Below are 15,613 nucleotides of genomic sequence, written 5' to 3'. Positions count from 1 at the left end.
TCTTGAATTGTTGAAACATATAATCATTTAACCATTTTTAATGTCAAAGTGCATAGATAAATCTTTCCTTTCTTTAACACTACTTTGGTATTGATTGGTTTCATTTTATAATTTTAATAGAGTTGGTAAACTTTTTATTGTTGTTTTAAAGGTTATTTATGTAGAGTTATTTGATCATTACTTTCTTAATGTTATAGTGCATAGATAAATCTTTCCTTTCTCTAACATTAGATTGTTATAGATACAAGTTCTACTTTCTATTTTAGCATTTAGAAATCCTATTTTTTAAAAAATTATAATTTTTTTTATTTTATTTTATATTTTTTTTTTTTTGTTAGAATTATGGTAATTTATTATTTTTATTATAAATATAATTATTTATTTAAAAAATATTTTACCTTTATTTTTTTTATTTGTTTTTTTTGATTTCCATTATTTGTTTTTTACATTCTTTGTTGGTTTGAATTGATAATGAAAAAAAAAAAAAATTTTATTCAATTTATACTTTCCCATTTTAAATGATTTAATTCGACCTTGATCTGAAAGTTTTAAAAAGGAATTATTACTTTTTAATTTTTACTTTTTTTTTCAATTTAACCAAAATAAAACAATTACTAAATCAGGAATTATTTGAAATTTCCAAAAAAGATAAAAAGGGTTTTTTTTATCATTTTTATTATTATTATTATTTTTTTAATAAGATTTATATATTTACAGGATAGTGAGAATTATTTATTTTATTTCTTTTTTTATTTTTTTTTATTTTTTATTTTTTTTTAATTATTTTAATTATTATAATTATTTTTTGGTGAAAATGAATAATGTAATTAATGAGATTTATTTATTTTAAATTTTCTTAAATTATTTTATTTTATTTTTTTTTTTAAATTTTAATATTAATTCCAAATGCAAAATTATTAAGTTCATCTTGTGAATTAAAAAATAATGGTTTAACCAAACTACATTCAATATCAGCAGAACCCATATCAACAGAAATACCAAGACCAATTGAAGAACGAATTGAATTTGTTGAGAATAATTTGAGAGCGGTTGATTTAAAAGTAGTTTCATTACTATCCAAAGGAAGTACAGTGTTACCAATACAATGATATGCCATAACACTTGCATTATCTTTAATTTTATGTAATAACGCAGTTCTAAATGTGAAAAAGAAACTACTACCTAAATATGGAGATCTTCCTTTTTCGGTTAAACTTGAATCAACAAATCCTTCAAAATTATAATGTCTTCCATTAAAAAATCTTTCTGATATTGGTATCATTGAATCTTTACTAAAATTAAAAATACCACCAGTTATAAAATCACCTCTAAATTTCTAAATTAATTAAATAATATATATATAAATATAAATAATAAATTATTATTGTTAGTTAACTTTTTATTATTATTATAGTATTATTTTTTATACATACCAACTGTTCGTAAAGTGGAAAATCTAAAGAATATGTTATATTTGATTTAAAAAATGAACAGGATGATAGAATTGGAAATGCAAGTTCATTTTGAATTTTAAAGAGTCTATTTATAGATTTACTTCTTAAATTACTTGAATAAATATGTGAAATACCTGTTTTAAATGCTAATCCTGTATTAGCCAAATGTCTAAAAAAAAAAAATTAATAACTCTACTTTTTTTTTTTTTTTTTTTTTAAAAAAAAAATTATTAAATTGCTTACTCTTTGTTTTTATTTTTATTTAAAACAGAGACAGTACTATCACCTGCAAAAATTGAAAATTTATTTGAATTTTTTTGAAATGAATAGGATAATGTAGTCTCATCAATTTTAAAATTTCTATCTTTTATAACTGGATCTTGAGAAGATTTTAAAAGAGATAATGTATTACCAAATCTATCAGTGTATGATACTGAACCATTGTTATTTTTATATAGACCTGCACTAAATTCAAAACCAACTAAACCACCTTTACCAAATGGATTGGCTAATTGAAATCTGGTTGATGATGTTTTATCAGTGTTTGCTGATACACCAAATGATATACCACGTTCTTTTGATATTACAGTGATTTCATTTGTTTGTGGATCTATTTCAAAGTCACCTTTTGTTACTACATGATCATTTTCCATTTGACCAACTATATATTCTAATCCTCTTTCCCAATCTCTTCTTGGTAATTTTTCAAATCCTTTAAAATATGTTTCTATTAAAAACACATTTTCTGATTTTATATTTACAAATTTAATTTTTATATCATCATCATCCATTGTTTTTTCTTTCATTTCAAAAAAAAAAAAAAAAAAAAAAAAAAAAAAAAAAAAAATTAAAAATTAAAAAATTAAAAATTAAAAATTAAAAAAAGGCGAAACGAAAAAAAATAAAATAAAAAAAAACTTTTTGGTAAAAAAAAAAAATAAAATATCTAGTCAAACTAAAAATAAAAATTTTATTTGTGTTTTTATTTTTTTGTTTATTCGATGAAAAAAAAAAAAAAACCCATTTTGATTATTTGAAAAAAAAAAAAAAAAAAAAAAAAAAATTAAAAAATCAAAAAAAAAAAAAATTAATATTTTAATATATAATACAAATCCATATAGAAAATGTCCACTGAAACAAATAATAATTTATGTATTGGATGTAATAAACCATTCAAATCAACAGATAATATAAAGACATCAAATTTTAAAAAATATCATGAACAATGTTTTAGTCAAGATTTAAACTGTTCAAAATGTTCAGGACCAATCATTGCATCAGCAGAACATAAACAAGTATTGGGTAAAATTTATCATTCAAAATGTTTTACATGTGCATCTTGTTCAAAAGTTTTATCAGATAACGATTTTTCAGAAATTTCAGGTATTCCTTGTTGTAAAAGTGTATGTGTGATTCTATTTATATTTACTTTTTGTTTTTATTATTATTTAATTTATTAAAAAAATTTTATTAATTATTAAAGTGTTTTACTGAAATTAAATTTAATCCAAATTTTGCAATTTCCAAATTTGGATCAGCAAGTGCAATAACTCAAAATGATGAAAAAACCAAAGAAAAATTTGAAATGAAAACCAACTTATATAATAATTTACAAAAAGGTAAAGATATTTGTACATGGTGTAGAAATCAGATTCAAGCAGACCCAGATAATGAAGCAGTTTCATTTGGTGGTAATATTTATCATAGTAATTGTTTTACATGCTCAAAATGTTCATCATCAATTGGTAAAAATCAATTTGTTACAGGTTCTGACGGTTCTGCAATTTGTAAATCATGTTCAGATAAATCTAAACAAGTAAATTGTTTTGCTTGTAAAAAACCAATTGATTCAACTTTTACTGTTGTTAGTGGTAATAAATATCATCCAAATGTAAGTAATTATTATTATTATTATTTTTATTAAAATAAATAAATAATTAATTATTTTTCAAATAAAAAAAAAAAAAAATAGTGTTTTGTTTGTTCTCAATGTAAAGGAAGTTTAGAGAAAGGATATATCGAAAAGGATGGCCCAGTGTGTGGAAAATGTGCAGCAACTTTTACTCAACCACAAACTCGTACATTTGCTTATTCAAATGGAAAAGGTGCAAGACCAAATGGTAGATGGTAAAAAAATAAAAAAAAAAAAAAAAAAATGTATTCTCTTGTATTTTAAAAACTTTAAAAAGATTTTTATTTGTTTTTTTTAAGGTGATTGTGTTTTTTTAGTAATTTTTTTATTTTAAACTATAATGGTTATTATTAAAATCTTTATTTTTGTTTAACAGCATTTTCATTGATATAATGGTCAAAATAATGGATATTTATTTAAACAATTATTATTATTATTATTATTATTATTATTATTATTATTATTATTATTATTTGAAAAATAGATAAAACAATCGATAATAAATGAAAAAATAAATAAAATTGTTAATGAATAATAAAAATATTTTATTATTATTTTTTAATATTATTATTATTTTTTTAAAACTAATAAAAAGTTCTAATTATATTGTAAATTTGAAGAACTATAATTATATTGTTGTTGTGGTAAAGTTTGTTGTTGCGATAAATTTTGTTGTAATTGTTTTTGAGGGTTTAAACCATAAAGATCATTTGTAGAACTATAAGCATCACCACTAATACTAATTAAAGAATAGGCTTGACCTTTTGGACCAGAATCTAAAATTAAAGTGAACTCGTCAATATGATAACCAATTAAAGCATTACCACCCATACCCATAACATGAGCTCTTGCGATAGCATTTGCTTCTCTTAAGAAAACATGACCAAATACACCAAGACCACCTTGATCTCTAACACTAAAACTTTCTTTAATCAAATGAATATTAATACGACCTAAATATTTCTCCAATTTACTACCAGGTAAATAAGATAGTGGAGTTAATTCAACATGTCTTTGTTCAACATTTCTTGATCCTAATAATTCTTTAATTCTTTCATTACTATGATAATATGGTACATTATTATTATTATTACTATTATTATTATTATTGGATATTGAATCTGAAGTTTTTTTCATTGGTGATTTTGGTGGAGACATATCAAATTGTAAATCATTTGGTAAAGCTGATGCCATTACATTTGGTGATAATTGTGATGAAGATGTTTGAGGTTTTAATATATTTGTTGTTGTTGTTGTTGTTGAAATTTCATTCTTTTGTTGTATAATATTATTATTATTATTAATATTAATATTATTAATATTACTAAATGGTGAATTTGCAATTGGTAATTGTGGTACAGTTATAGTTGAAGGAATTGAAAGTTTATTTGATGATAGATTCATTGGTGGTGGTATTAATGGATTAGCAATGGAAGAATTACCACTATTATTAATTAAATCACCAATATTACCACTACTATTATTGATGACGCTACCATTGTTAACAATATTTATACTACCACTACTGTTAACAATGGAGGATGAACCTTGTTGAATTTGTTGTAATAATTGTTGATGTTGTAATTGTTGTTGTTGTTGTTGTTGTTGTTGATCTAATAATAATGGAGTTGAAATTAAACTTGTATCAAAATCTTCCATTTGAATTGTAACCATTGCTGTTAAAACGATTTGAACTTGATCATCTTCCGGTATTTTAATATCCAATTTAATACCACAAATACAACATGGTGATAGTTCACGAAGTTTAAACATAATACTTTCATAAAGACTATTAAAAATTGAAGATAATTGAGTATTTAAATAGTTTGGATCGACAGCATCCCATTCTACTCTTCTAATTGCAGTAATTAATTGAACGTTTGTAACTGGTTTGGTTTGACCTGGTAATACTTCAGTATTACAAATTGAAAAACCTGGTAATAAATCGAAATCCAATAAAGTTCTCATTTTATCTTCATCCAATTTATCATCAATCTCAACGATATAGGCATTGTTTGATTCATTTATATTCTCTGGTTGATAGTTTAATAATAATGGATTATCAGATTCACCAGAACTTGATAATGATACACCAACATTTGATGCTGCAATTGTTTTCTTTAAAACATTATTATTTAATGGAATTGGTATTGTACCACTACTGCTACTATTTTTATTACTAAGTTGATCTTGATGATCATTTAAAGATGTTGAAGTTGTTGTTGTGGTGGTGGTGGTTGTTAAACTTGATAAATTTGAAACTGATGATCTTTTTCTTCTAACATTTAATGATGATTTCTTTAATTGTTGTCTTCGTTTATGTTCAGTATTATTTGCTAAATCATCATCAGAAGTATCAACATCAGTATCATAATCAGTAGTATCGTTATTTGTTTCATTACCTTCTAAATCTGGACCAGATTCATCATAGTCACTATTCTCCTCATTATATGCACCATCTGATAATGGTGAAATATTATCACTTGTATGACTTCTTTTTCTAGTAGTACTACTTGATTTCTTTTTATCCCTACTACCACTACTCTTTTTACTTGAACTTTTTGATTTTGATGATCTCCTTCTATAATGTTCATCATCATCACTTGAGGTTTCATGTTTATGTGATTTACTTTTTGAAGAAGAAGAAGGTTTCTTTGATTTTTTAGATGATGATGAAGATTTCTTTTTATCCCTACCACTTGATTTCTTTTTATGTGGTGTATTTATACTATTATTATCGGACCTTGATAAATCATAAGAACTATCTAATAAATAATCATCATGATCTTTATCGGTATTATTATTATTATTATTTCTATTTTTATTTCTATTATCTTCACTTTCACTATTTGAAATTAGAGCATTTGGTAAAACTGAACCACTTGGTGATATTGGTGATTTACCTCTTTTATTTTGATAACCATGATGACTATGACTATGACTATGATGACCGTGGTGACCATGGTGACCATGTTGTTGTTGTTGTTGTTGTTGTTGTTGTTGTTGATTATGATAATGTTGTTGATGTTGTTGTTGATATTGATTATATTGTAAATATAAAAACATTGGATCAGGTTGAAAATGATTTGAAGCTTTTGATAATTGATTATGATTTTGATGACTCTTTTTCTCGATTTTAGTTTGTAATTCATGAAGACGTCTAGTTTTTTCATCGGTAATCTCTAAAGAACGAGAAATTTGTAAGATTGGTGGTGAAGGTAATGGTGTTAGGAAAACTGCAGTTGCTGTGGCAACACCAATAACCAATGTATCACTAAATGTAATTTGAGTTTTAAAACTAAATGCAGCATTCATACCCAACAATTTCAACTTGTACATAATTTGATTATGTAAATCATACTCTACGAATGGGATACTCTCTGATAATTGAATTGCATTTGATTCTTCACCTTGTGATTTCTTTTTCAATTTACATGCTCTTGCTTGAATCAAACAACCTCCACCTGTAATTGGTGTACCTGGTGGTGGCTCTATAGTTGCTAAAAGTACCTCTGGTACATATTTCTTTTTACATACTGAACATTTTGCAGGTGGTGAATTTGATGTTGATGATGATGGGTGATATGGTATATGACAAATATGACAACCTAATTTCGCTTTTTGATTCTTTTTACTACCAACACCAAAATTTAAATTCTTTCTTGAATCATAAATTCCACCATTACTAGTACTCATTAATTGTTGATTATTATCACTATTTAAATAATGTGATTGATCTTCTATAGAACCTGATAGTGAGCCAACATTTGATTTCTTTCTATTTTGTTGCATTGGTATCATACCAGTACTACCTGGACCACCTAAACTATTTTTTTTAAAACTACCTGGGTTAATATCTTCACTTGATTCAATATCACCACCACTACTACCAACAACTTGTTGTTGTTGTTGTTTATTATTATATAATAATGCACGTTTACTTGGGTTATTTACAGTTAAATTAACACCACCTCCACCACCATCTAAAAGATCTAAAATTGCTGCTGTACCAGTTGCACTAAATATACAAAGATCCTCATCTTGTTGAATGGTAGTAGTTTCCGAATAACCAATGATATAATTACAACCTAATGATTTTGCATGATTTTTAATTTCATTACGAATCTCTGTCCAATATTGATCTCTCATCTCTTGAGTATTTGATTTCTTTAAAATTTTAACAGATTTAGTTGCAACTACACCACCTAAATGAACTACAATATTTGATTGAAATGAATTTAATGTTAAAAGTTGTACATCTGAATGAAGATTTAATAATTTATTTCTTCTTTTTCTTCTATTTTCTTTTAATATACTATTTGATGATGAATCACTGCTACTACTACTTGTTTCTGTTAAATCATCAGTTGGGTCATCTGAATCATCTGAATCTGAATCTGAAGAAGAGGAAGATGAAGAAGATGATGAAGAGGAAGATGAAGAAGAGTTTGAATTATTCTTTGGTGAATAAATTAAATCTGATTCAACAACTTTTCTTAATGTAACTGCTGTACCATAACCTCTTGCAACAATACCAGAATCACCTTCTAAATCAAAATGTTGTTTATATCCTAATACTGCATTACCACCCATATCTAATACTTTTTTACCCATTTGTCTTCTTAATTTACTATAATTTTATTTAAAATAATAATAATAATAATAATAATAATAATAATAATAATAATAATAATAATAATAATAATAAATAAAAAAATTAATATTTGATAATAAAATATTATATATTATATATATATATATTACATACCCTGATAATGTATATAATAAATATTGTCTTTCAAAATTTGATAATCTTGATGCTCTAAAAGTATCAGTCCAATGATATTCAGGATCGTTCTCTACAATTAATTCTTCAACAAATGAATGAATTGTATTAATTCTATAATTTGAAAATGGTGTTGATACTAGAATTAATTTAAAAAAAAAAAAAAATTAATAATTAAAATATATAAATAAATAAATAAATTTTTTTTTTTTTTTTTTAGAAAGTAAATATATATACTTGAAAAGAATTGAACACCATCAGAAGATTCTTTAAAAGGATTAGCATTTTGGAATTTCTCTAATTTAACTGTTATTAATAATTCACCTCTGATACCACGTAAAGTATCATAGATTGGGAACCAACCATTAATTTGAGAAGTTGGTGTTTCACCATCTAATAATACATTTAAATCGATTAAAACTGAACCAATGACATCATTCTTTGAAACTAAATCATAATCCCAAACTCTGATATCTAATGGATTATCCTGAATATCAACATCATTTGGAAAATCAAATCTAAAATCTTGATTCCATACTGGATTTAATGTTTTCTTTTGAATATCGGTTTTTTGTGGATCATTCTGACCACACCTTATCTATTTTTTTTTTTTTTTTTTATTATAATTAAAATAAAAAGAAATATATTAATATAAAATAAAATAAAATAAAATAAAACAATCTATTTTTTATAATTATGATTCATTATGATCATAATTATAAAAAAAAAAAAAGAAAATACCTACTTCAACAAAAGCATCTGCTAAAGCTGAGCTTCTATCCATAATTGGTAGATCTCTACCTTCTATAATTCGAACTTTTAATATAGAAGGCATTTTAATTTGTTTTTATTTATATGTATAAATTGTAGAAAAAGAATAATATATTATTCATATATTTTAATAAAAATAATAAAACAAAAAAAAAAATAAAAAAAAAAAAATAAAAAAAAAAAAATAAAAAAAAAAATCTTTTTTTTTTTTTTTTTTTTTGATTTTTTTTTTTTTTTTTTTTTTTTTTTTAAAACTTTCACTCCAAAACGAAAATTTTGCCATATTTACACAAAATATTTTTTTTTTTTTTTTTTTTTTTTTTTCTTTTATTTCTAAATTCGGATTTGAATTTAAAACTGAATTTGAATTTGAATTTGAACAAATAATTATTATCAATAAAAAAATTTTGATTGAAATTAGATTTTGGTTTTATTAATAAATTTTTTCAAGGAAAAAAAAAAAAAAAAAAAAAAAAAAAGTTATCAAAAACTATTAGTTTTTTTTTTTTTATTTTTTATTTTTTTTTTTTTAAAATAAATATATAAAATAAAATGAATGATATTAATAATAATAATGAAGAAATTAGAAACTCAGTTATAATTGATTGTGGATCAGGTTTTACAAAGGTTGGATTTTCAAATGAAGAATTAACACCAAGAAATGAATTTCCAACTATTATTGGTAGAACCAAATATTATGAAGTATTATATGGTGCACCAAATAAAAAAGTTATATTTGCAGGACACGAAGTTGAAACTCAAAAAACCAATATATCAATCAAACATCCAATTGAACGTGGTTCAATCATAAATTGGGATGATATGGAGAAACTTTTAAATTATTCATTTCATCAAGTATTGAATATATCATGTGACGAATATCCAATATTAATTACGGATTCACCATTTAATTCAAAGATGAATAGAGAACGTTTGACTCAACTTTTATTTGAAACTTATAATTCAAAATTAGCAAGTGTCACAAATAGAGCGTCACTATCATTAATTGGCTCTGGTAAAGAAAGTGCTATCATTGCTCATTGTGGTTTTGGTGAAAGCTATACAGTACCCATTTATCAAGGTAAAATAATCACCAAAGCAATGTCACATTTACCATTGGGTGGTAACGATTTATCTAATTTTTTAATGGAGTTTTTAAAAAACCGCGATTATAAATTCAATACGTATAATGAAAATTTAATTGTTAATGATATTAAAGAAAAGTTAGGTTACGTATCATTAAATTATAATTTGGATATGCAAAAAGCAGCAACTAATATTAGTAGTATTAAGGAATATGAATTAGTAGATGGTAGGGTTATATCATTAACTAATGAACTATTTCAATCAACTGAACCATTATTTCAACCATCATTAGTTGGTTGTGAATCATCATCAGTTGGTGGTATTCATGAACATATTTATAATTCATTCTTAAAATGTGATGTTCAAGAACGTATTCAATTACAAAATAGTATAGTTATAACTGGTGGTTCAACATTATTTAAAGGTTTTTCAGAGAGATTATCAAATGAATTATCAAATTTATCCCCTTCTTCTTTAAAATTCAATATCTTTGAAATTCCAGATAGAAGAAATCTATCATGGATTGGTGGTTCAATATTTTCTTCATTATCAACTTTCAGACATCATTGGATATCACTTGAAGATTATGATGAATATGGACCACAAATTGTAAACAGTAAACAGAACTATTTTATGAATTCATAATAAACATTTATTATTATAATAATGGATTTAACAATAAAAGGAAATATTTTAAAATTATAATCATTTCAGAATTTAATATTTTCTTTCTTTTTTATCTTAATTTTCAATTCTGAACCTTTTTTAGTGTTCAAATACATTTTTGAAATTTTACTAATTTTTTTTGCTATCAACTCAAAATATCATCAAAAGACATCGTAGCGAAGTGGTCTAACGCGTTTGACTTGAAATCAAATCTCCTAGGAGGCGCAGGTTCGAACCCTGCCGATGTCGATCTTTTTTACTTAGGAACCATATGTCAACAGTTCCGGTCTGAGCACAATCAATCAACAAACTATCAACAAATAATTAACAATCACGTAATAAAATAATAAAAAAAAAAAAAAAAAAAAAAAAAAAAAAAAAAAAATACATAAAAAAATAAAAAAAAAAAAAAAAAAAAAAAATGAACAATAACTTTTTCAATCTCATCAGTAACAAATTTGTATTCAATGAAGAATTACTAAATAACTCAACATATAAAATCAGACTATACTACCCAAATACAGCAGAATTAAATAGTAATACTCTCAAATTCATTGACAATACACTCCTCAAAGATAAAACAATAATTAGAAAATCAAAAGGTATAACAGTGTTGGGTAGAATTCTAAAAGAAAATTTGAAACATCTACACGATTCATTTTGCACATTTCAAATAAAGGATGAGGATGGAATATATAGAATTCAAAGATTCATCCCATACTTTCCTAATCACCACTACCTCCACTTCTATACCTTCACAAAAAATATAACAAAAGCAATAACAAAAGAAGATGTACAAACAAACATGGGAGTAGAAGCAGTGGAAGTTGATGAATGCAACGTTAAAATTATGAATGATGTGCACAGATATTCAGCAATAATACTATTCAACAAATCAACAAATACAAATATAATCAATAATCAAATTCAGTCATATAAAAACAACAACAATCAAATTAAAGTATACTTCTGTGAATCTATTAGTAGAGAAGATAGGGAGGAAGCTAAAAAGAAAAACAAAAAACAAACAACAACCAATCAAGCTATCAATAATACAAATATAATACAAGGTAATAATAATAATAATAATAATAATAATAATAATAATAATAATAATAATAATAATAATAATAATAATAATAATAATACCAATAACTCCAATAACTCCAATAACTCCAACAACAACAACAATAATAATAACAACAGCAATAATAACAACGACAAAAATCTCAACAACAACAACAAAACAATCATCACAAATAAATTAAACAACTCAAATACAACAAACAATATTACTACACAAACAAAACCAAGTGGTGGTCAACCACCAAATGGTAACCCAACCCTATCAAGAGGATGGAAAAATTAAAAATTTTATTATGGAATTGCAGAGGTAGTTCAAGCCCTCTCTCAAATAAAAAAGCTGAAGAAACGATCAAGAGAATAGGTCCCCAAATCACATTACTTACAGAAACAAACGGTTCAACATTCAATCATTATAAATCAATGTTCAACTATGAAAGGATAGATCATGGAAACGGTAAAGGCACTGGTGTATCAATAGAGAATAGAAATTTAAGCACTGGCTATCTAACAGTAAATTTCAAAGATACAGAAGGTAGAATATTATCAGTTAAGTTCAATTCGTATATCAACATCAACATCCTTTTAATTTATGCCCCAGCATCAATACCTAGAAGAAATGCATTCATTATAGCAGCAAAGAATCTCATTAAAGATCAAAAAATCAAACATGACATCATTGCAGGTGACTTTAATGCAGACCACAACAACAATTCACACTATGGTATTGGTATCAGAAGTATAATTGAAGAAAGCAACCTGAAAGATATAGGTGCAAACAACAATATCGCAACTTTTTCAAGATCTAATAGCAGATTGGACAGAATTTATTGTAAACCAACAATGGTGGGTTCAAACCCGCTAAGGGTGCATGAAGATATTTACAACAAATCTGACCACACACCTATTTCAATAGATTTAAAAATGAATAACAATAGCGCAAACGATATCAACATCAACAACATCAAAATTGAAAAACTCCCGTGGACATTATGCAAAGAAACATTGGCTGATCCAACAATTCATGAAGAAATCTCGCAAATCATAGAAAACAACAAACAATACATCAACACACTAGATGACTGGATCCACTTTAAGAATTATACAATCAGGCACCATCTCAAAAAGCAACAGAACTTGATAAAAAAGGAAAAAAACAAAAAGAAGAGTAGATTACATAGATTAATTGAAAGAGAAGATTTATACCCTGGTCAAAGAAAGCAACTAGAAGACGAAATGGAAGAGTTATTGAAAGAAGAAGAAGCAAATAAACAATGGGAAACCAAATTGAAACTTCACTTAAACCAAGAAACTCCAAGTAGATATCTAACAAGTAAACTAAAGAAAAGGAAAAAGGACAGATCCATATTCCAAATTAAAAACAAAGATGGAACAATTGTATCAGAAAAAGTTGAAATAGCCAAATGCTTCTTAGAATTCTATCAAGAACAATACGATGAAAAACCAGATAATGAAAGTAAACACAAGGAACTATTGGATAAATGGATAGTGGACAAACAATACATTTCCAGACTATCATTAGATAGTGCAATCACACCAAAAGAAGTCAATAATGCAATTAAAAATTCTAATCCACACAAATCTCCAGGACTAGATGGAATCAATGCTGCATTATATAGAAACCACTCTGCATCACTTTCAACAATCTTAGCAAAAGTATTTAATGATACATTAACTAATCAAAAAGAAATCAATCCAAAATTCAAAGAAGGATTTATCACAACACTATTCAAGAAAGGAGATGAACTACAAATAGCTAATAGAAGACCAATTACTCTACTCAATACGGACTACAAACTATTAAGTAAGATCATCAACAACCGTTTACTTGCAGTTACAAAGAAAATAATAAACAAATTTCAAAATGGGTTTGTTCCAAATCGTTACATCCAAGATAATATTCAAATAATGAAGGAGGTAATCGAAAGAGCAAACAAATCAAGAAACAGTACTACGTTAATCACATTCTTCGATTTCAACAAAGCTTTCGACTCAATTAGCCACAAAAGTATCAGAAGAACATTGAGCCACATTGGCATACCAAAAACGATAGTAGAATTAATAATGAATCTATTAAAAGAAACAACGAATAAGATCAAGATAAATGACTTCCTGGTGGGACACATTACAGTTAACAGAGGCACAAAACAAGGAGATCCATTATCACCAACAATATTTGCACTTGTAATGGAAGCACTACTAATTGATATACTTAAAGAAAACGAAATTAAAGGATTTAAATGATCAGACCAGAAAAGAATCAAGCTAACAGCATTCGCAGATGATATGTCAACTTTCAACAACTCAGCAGAAGAATTAAAATTAGTATTGGATAAAATCAACAACTACTGTCTAGGTACATCTTCAAAACTTAATCAAGAGAAAACTGTTATGATATGCATTGGTAATATACCACCAAACCTCCCATTTAAGATTAGTGAAGCTCCAGAAAGATACTTGGGTCTCAATTTCACGAAAGTGGGCCTCAATTCAAAAATCACATCAATCATCAACTCAATCAAAGATAGCTTAAACAATTGGAAAAGTCAAGCAACTACAATAAGAGCAAAGATGACAATTGTCAAAACATATGCGCTATCGAGATTATCCTACCATCAATATCTAGACTCACTAAATGAATCACACATTACTGAACTAAACAATATCATTAAATGGTTCCTCTTCTCCGCAATTAAAAATACATACACAGAAGAACATAAATATAGAACATTAATGACAATGGATAGAGCATATGGTGATTGGAAAGAAGGTGGAATTAAGATGTGGGACTTAGGTATCAGACAAATAGCATTCAAAGTTTGGAACATGAATAGATTATTACACATTATCAAGATAAAAGCATGCAACATACTACAAGAATGGTATATGGAACAAATCAGCAACAGCAAATATATATCAATTGGATTAAGAGAGATGGTAGACAGATGGAAAGATTTTAGAAACAACTTTTCACCACAACACAATAAACTAAAATCACTACCTGATTGTATCAAAGGTCAAAACAAAAAGCCACTTCAACTTAAAGAAATCTATAACATGTTAATCACTCACAAATACAAATCAATAAGAAAAACAGATGGACAAAAAAATCTAATTTCAATAAATAACATCAACATACCATCCATCTTCCAACATATCAACCACATATCACATCAAAAAGGTAGAAATACACTATTCAGATTTTTCTCAAGGTCACTTCCTGGAATCAACTATGAACGTAACGTACCATGCAAAATCTGTAACAATATAATCCGTGACCCATACACTCACCTTTTTATAGACTGTATGCAAGTAAAAGAAATAGAAAACATAATAATTTCAACATTCAACAATCTCTCATTCTTCAAGATCAGAAATTGGGATCTCAATTCACTAGATATTAGCAAAACAAATAAAAAAGAAAGAATCTACCCAAATTTAATCGGCATAATTATACATCAACTATGGAGAATAATTTGTCACAAACTATTCAATCAAGACGAATCTAAATCTCCACCCTCATTTGATCCAACATTAATTGAAAAAGAACTAACCAACTTAATTAAAATAGAGAAATTCATTTTAATAAAGAAGATCGAAAGGAATGAAACAATATACAAATTAAATAACAGAGACCAATTAATAATCAACTTCAACACATCATGGCATAACCCGAACACTCCAAACCCAATTCCATTAGAATAAAAAAAAAAAAAAAAAAAAAAAAAAAAACAAGTAGTAGTAATCATAATATAACCAAAAATATCAACATATAACAATATAAAAATTTAAAAATTTAAAAATCTAAAAATTTAAAAATGTAATAAAATATAA

At 25.5% G+C, this 15,613-nt stretch overlaps 7 protein-coding genes and 1 non-coding gene across 8 annotated transcripts; 6 read left to right on the top strand and 2 right to left on the bottom strand.

Moving 5' to 3' along the window:
- Nucleotides 1-883: 883 nt before the first annotated feature.
- Nucleotides 884-2,245, bottom strand: DDB_G0269550 (hypothetical protein; the record flags this gene model as incomplete). The annotated part of the gene is made up of 3 exons (XM_640966.1): nt 884-1,336; nt 1,434-1,623; nt 1,698-2,245. 3 exons carry the CDS (start codon nt 2,243-2,245, stop codon nt 884-886), a joined length of 1,191 nt encoding a protein of 396 aa, XP_646058.1.
- A 333-nt stretch (nt 2,246-2,578) lies between these two features.
- Nucleotides 2,579-3,585, top strand: DDB_G0269548 (hypothetical protein; the record flags this gene model as incomplete). Its single annotated transcript, XM_640965.1, has 3 exons — nt 2,579-2,857; nt 2,938-3,345; nt 3,427-3,585. The coding sequence occupies 3 exons, from the start codon at nt 2,579-2,581 to the stop codon at nt 3,583-3,585; spliced, it is 846 nt and encodes a 281-aa protein (XP_646057.1).
- A 378-nt stretch (nt 3,586-3,963) lies between these two features.
- DDB_G0269546 (C2 calcium-dependent membrane targeting domain-containing protein) lies at nt 3,964-8,987 on the bottom strand (the record flags this gene model as incomplete). Its single annotated transcript, XM_640964.1, has 4 exons — nt 3,964-7,996; nt 8,135-8,291; nt 8,390-8,750; nt 8,898-8,987. The coding sequence occupies 4 exons, from the start codon at nt 8,985-8,987 to the stop codon at nt 3,964-3,966; spliced, it is 4,641 nt and encodes a 1,546-aa protein (XP_646056.1).
- A 488-nt stretch (nt 8,988-9,475) lies between these two features.
- Nucleotides 9,476-10,654, top strand: act32 (hypothetical protein; the record flags this gene model as incomplete). Its single annotated transcript, XM_640963.1, has 1 exon — nt 9,476-10,654. One exon carries the CDS (start codon nt 9,476-9,478, stop codon nt 10,652-10,654), a length of 1,179 nt encoding a protein of 392 aa, XP_646055.1.
- A 188-nt stretch (nt 10,655-10,842) lies between these two features.
- tRNA-Ser-UGA-3 lies at nt 10,843-10,924 on the top strand. Its single transcript has one exon. It is a non-coding gene; the product is annotated as a tRNA-Ser (tRNA).
- Nucleotides 10,925-11,096: 172 nt separating this feature from the next.
- Nucleotides 11,097-11,943, top strand: DDB_G0270888 (hypothetical protein; the record flags this gene model as incomplete). The annotated part of the gene is made up of 2 exons (XM_640962.1): nt 11,097-11,745; nt 11,882-11,943. 2 exons carry the CDS (start codon nt 11,097-11,099, stop codon nt 11,941-11,943), a joined length of 711 nt encoding a protein of 236 aa, XP_646054.1.
- An 88-nt stretch (nt 11,944-12,031) lies between these two features.
- DDB_G0270886 (hypothetical protein) lies at nt 12,032-14,023 on the top strand (the record flags this gene model as incomplete). The annotated part of the gene is made up of 1 exon (XM_640961.1): nt 12,032-14,023. The coding sequence occupies one exon, from the start codon at nt 12,032-12,034 to the stop codon at nt 14,021-14,023; it is 1,992 nt and encodes a 663-aa protein (XP_646053.1).
- Nucleotides 14,024-14,170: 147 nt separating this feature from the next.
- Nucleotides 14,171-15,484, top strand: DDB_G0269542 (hypothetical protein; the record flags this gene model as incomplete). The annotated part of the gene is made up of 1 exon (XM_640960.1): nt 14,171-15,484. The coding sequence occupies one exon, from the start codon at nt 14,171-14,173 to the stop codon at nt 15,482-15,484; it is 1,314 nt and encodes a 437-aa protein (XP_646052.1).
- Nucleotides 15,485-15,613: the final 129 nt, after the last annotated feature.

Source organism: Dictyostelium discoideum, assembly GCF_000004695.1.
Source record: "Dictyostelium discoideum AX4 chromosome 1 chromosome, whole genome shotgun sequence".
Taxonomy (NCBI): Eukaryota; Evosea; class Eumycetozoa; order Dictyosteliales; family Dictyosteliaceae; genus Dictyostelium; species Dictyostelium discoideum.
Note: the sequence above shows the minus strand (reverse complement) of the source record. Positions and strands in the feature narration are given on the sequence as shown.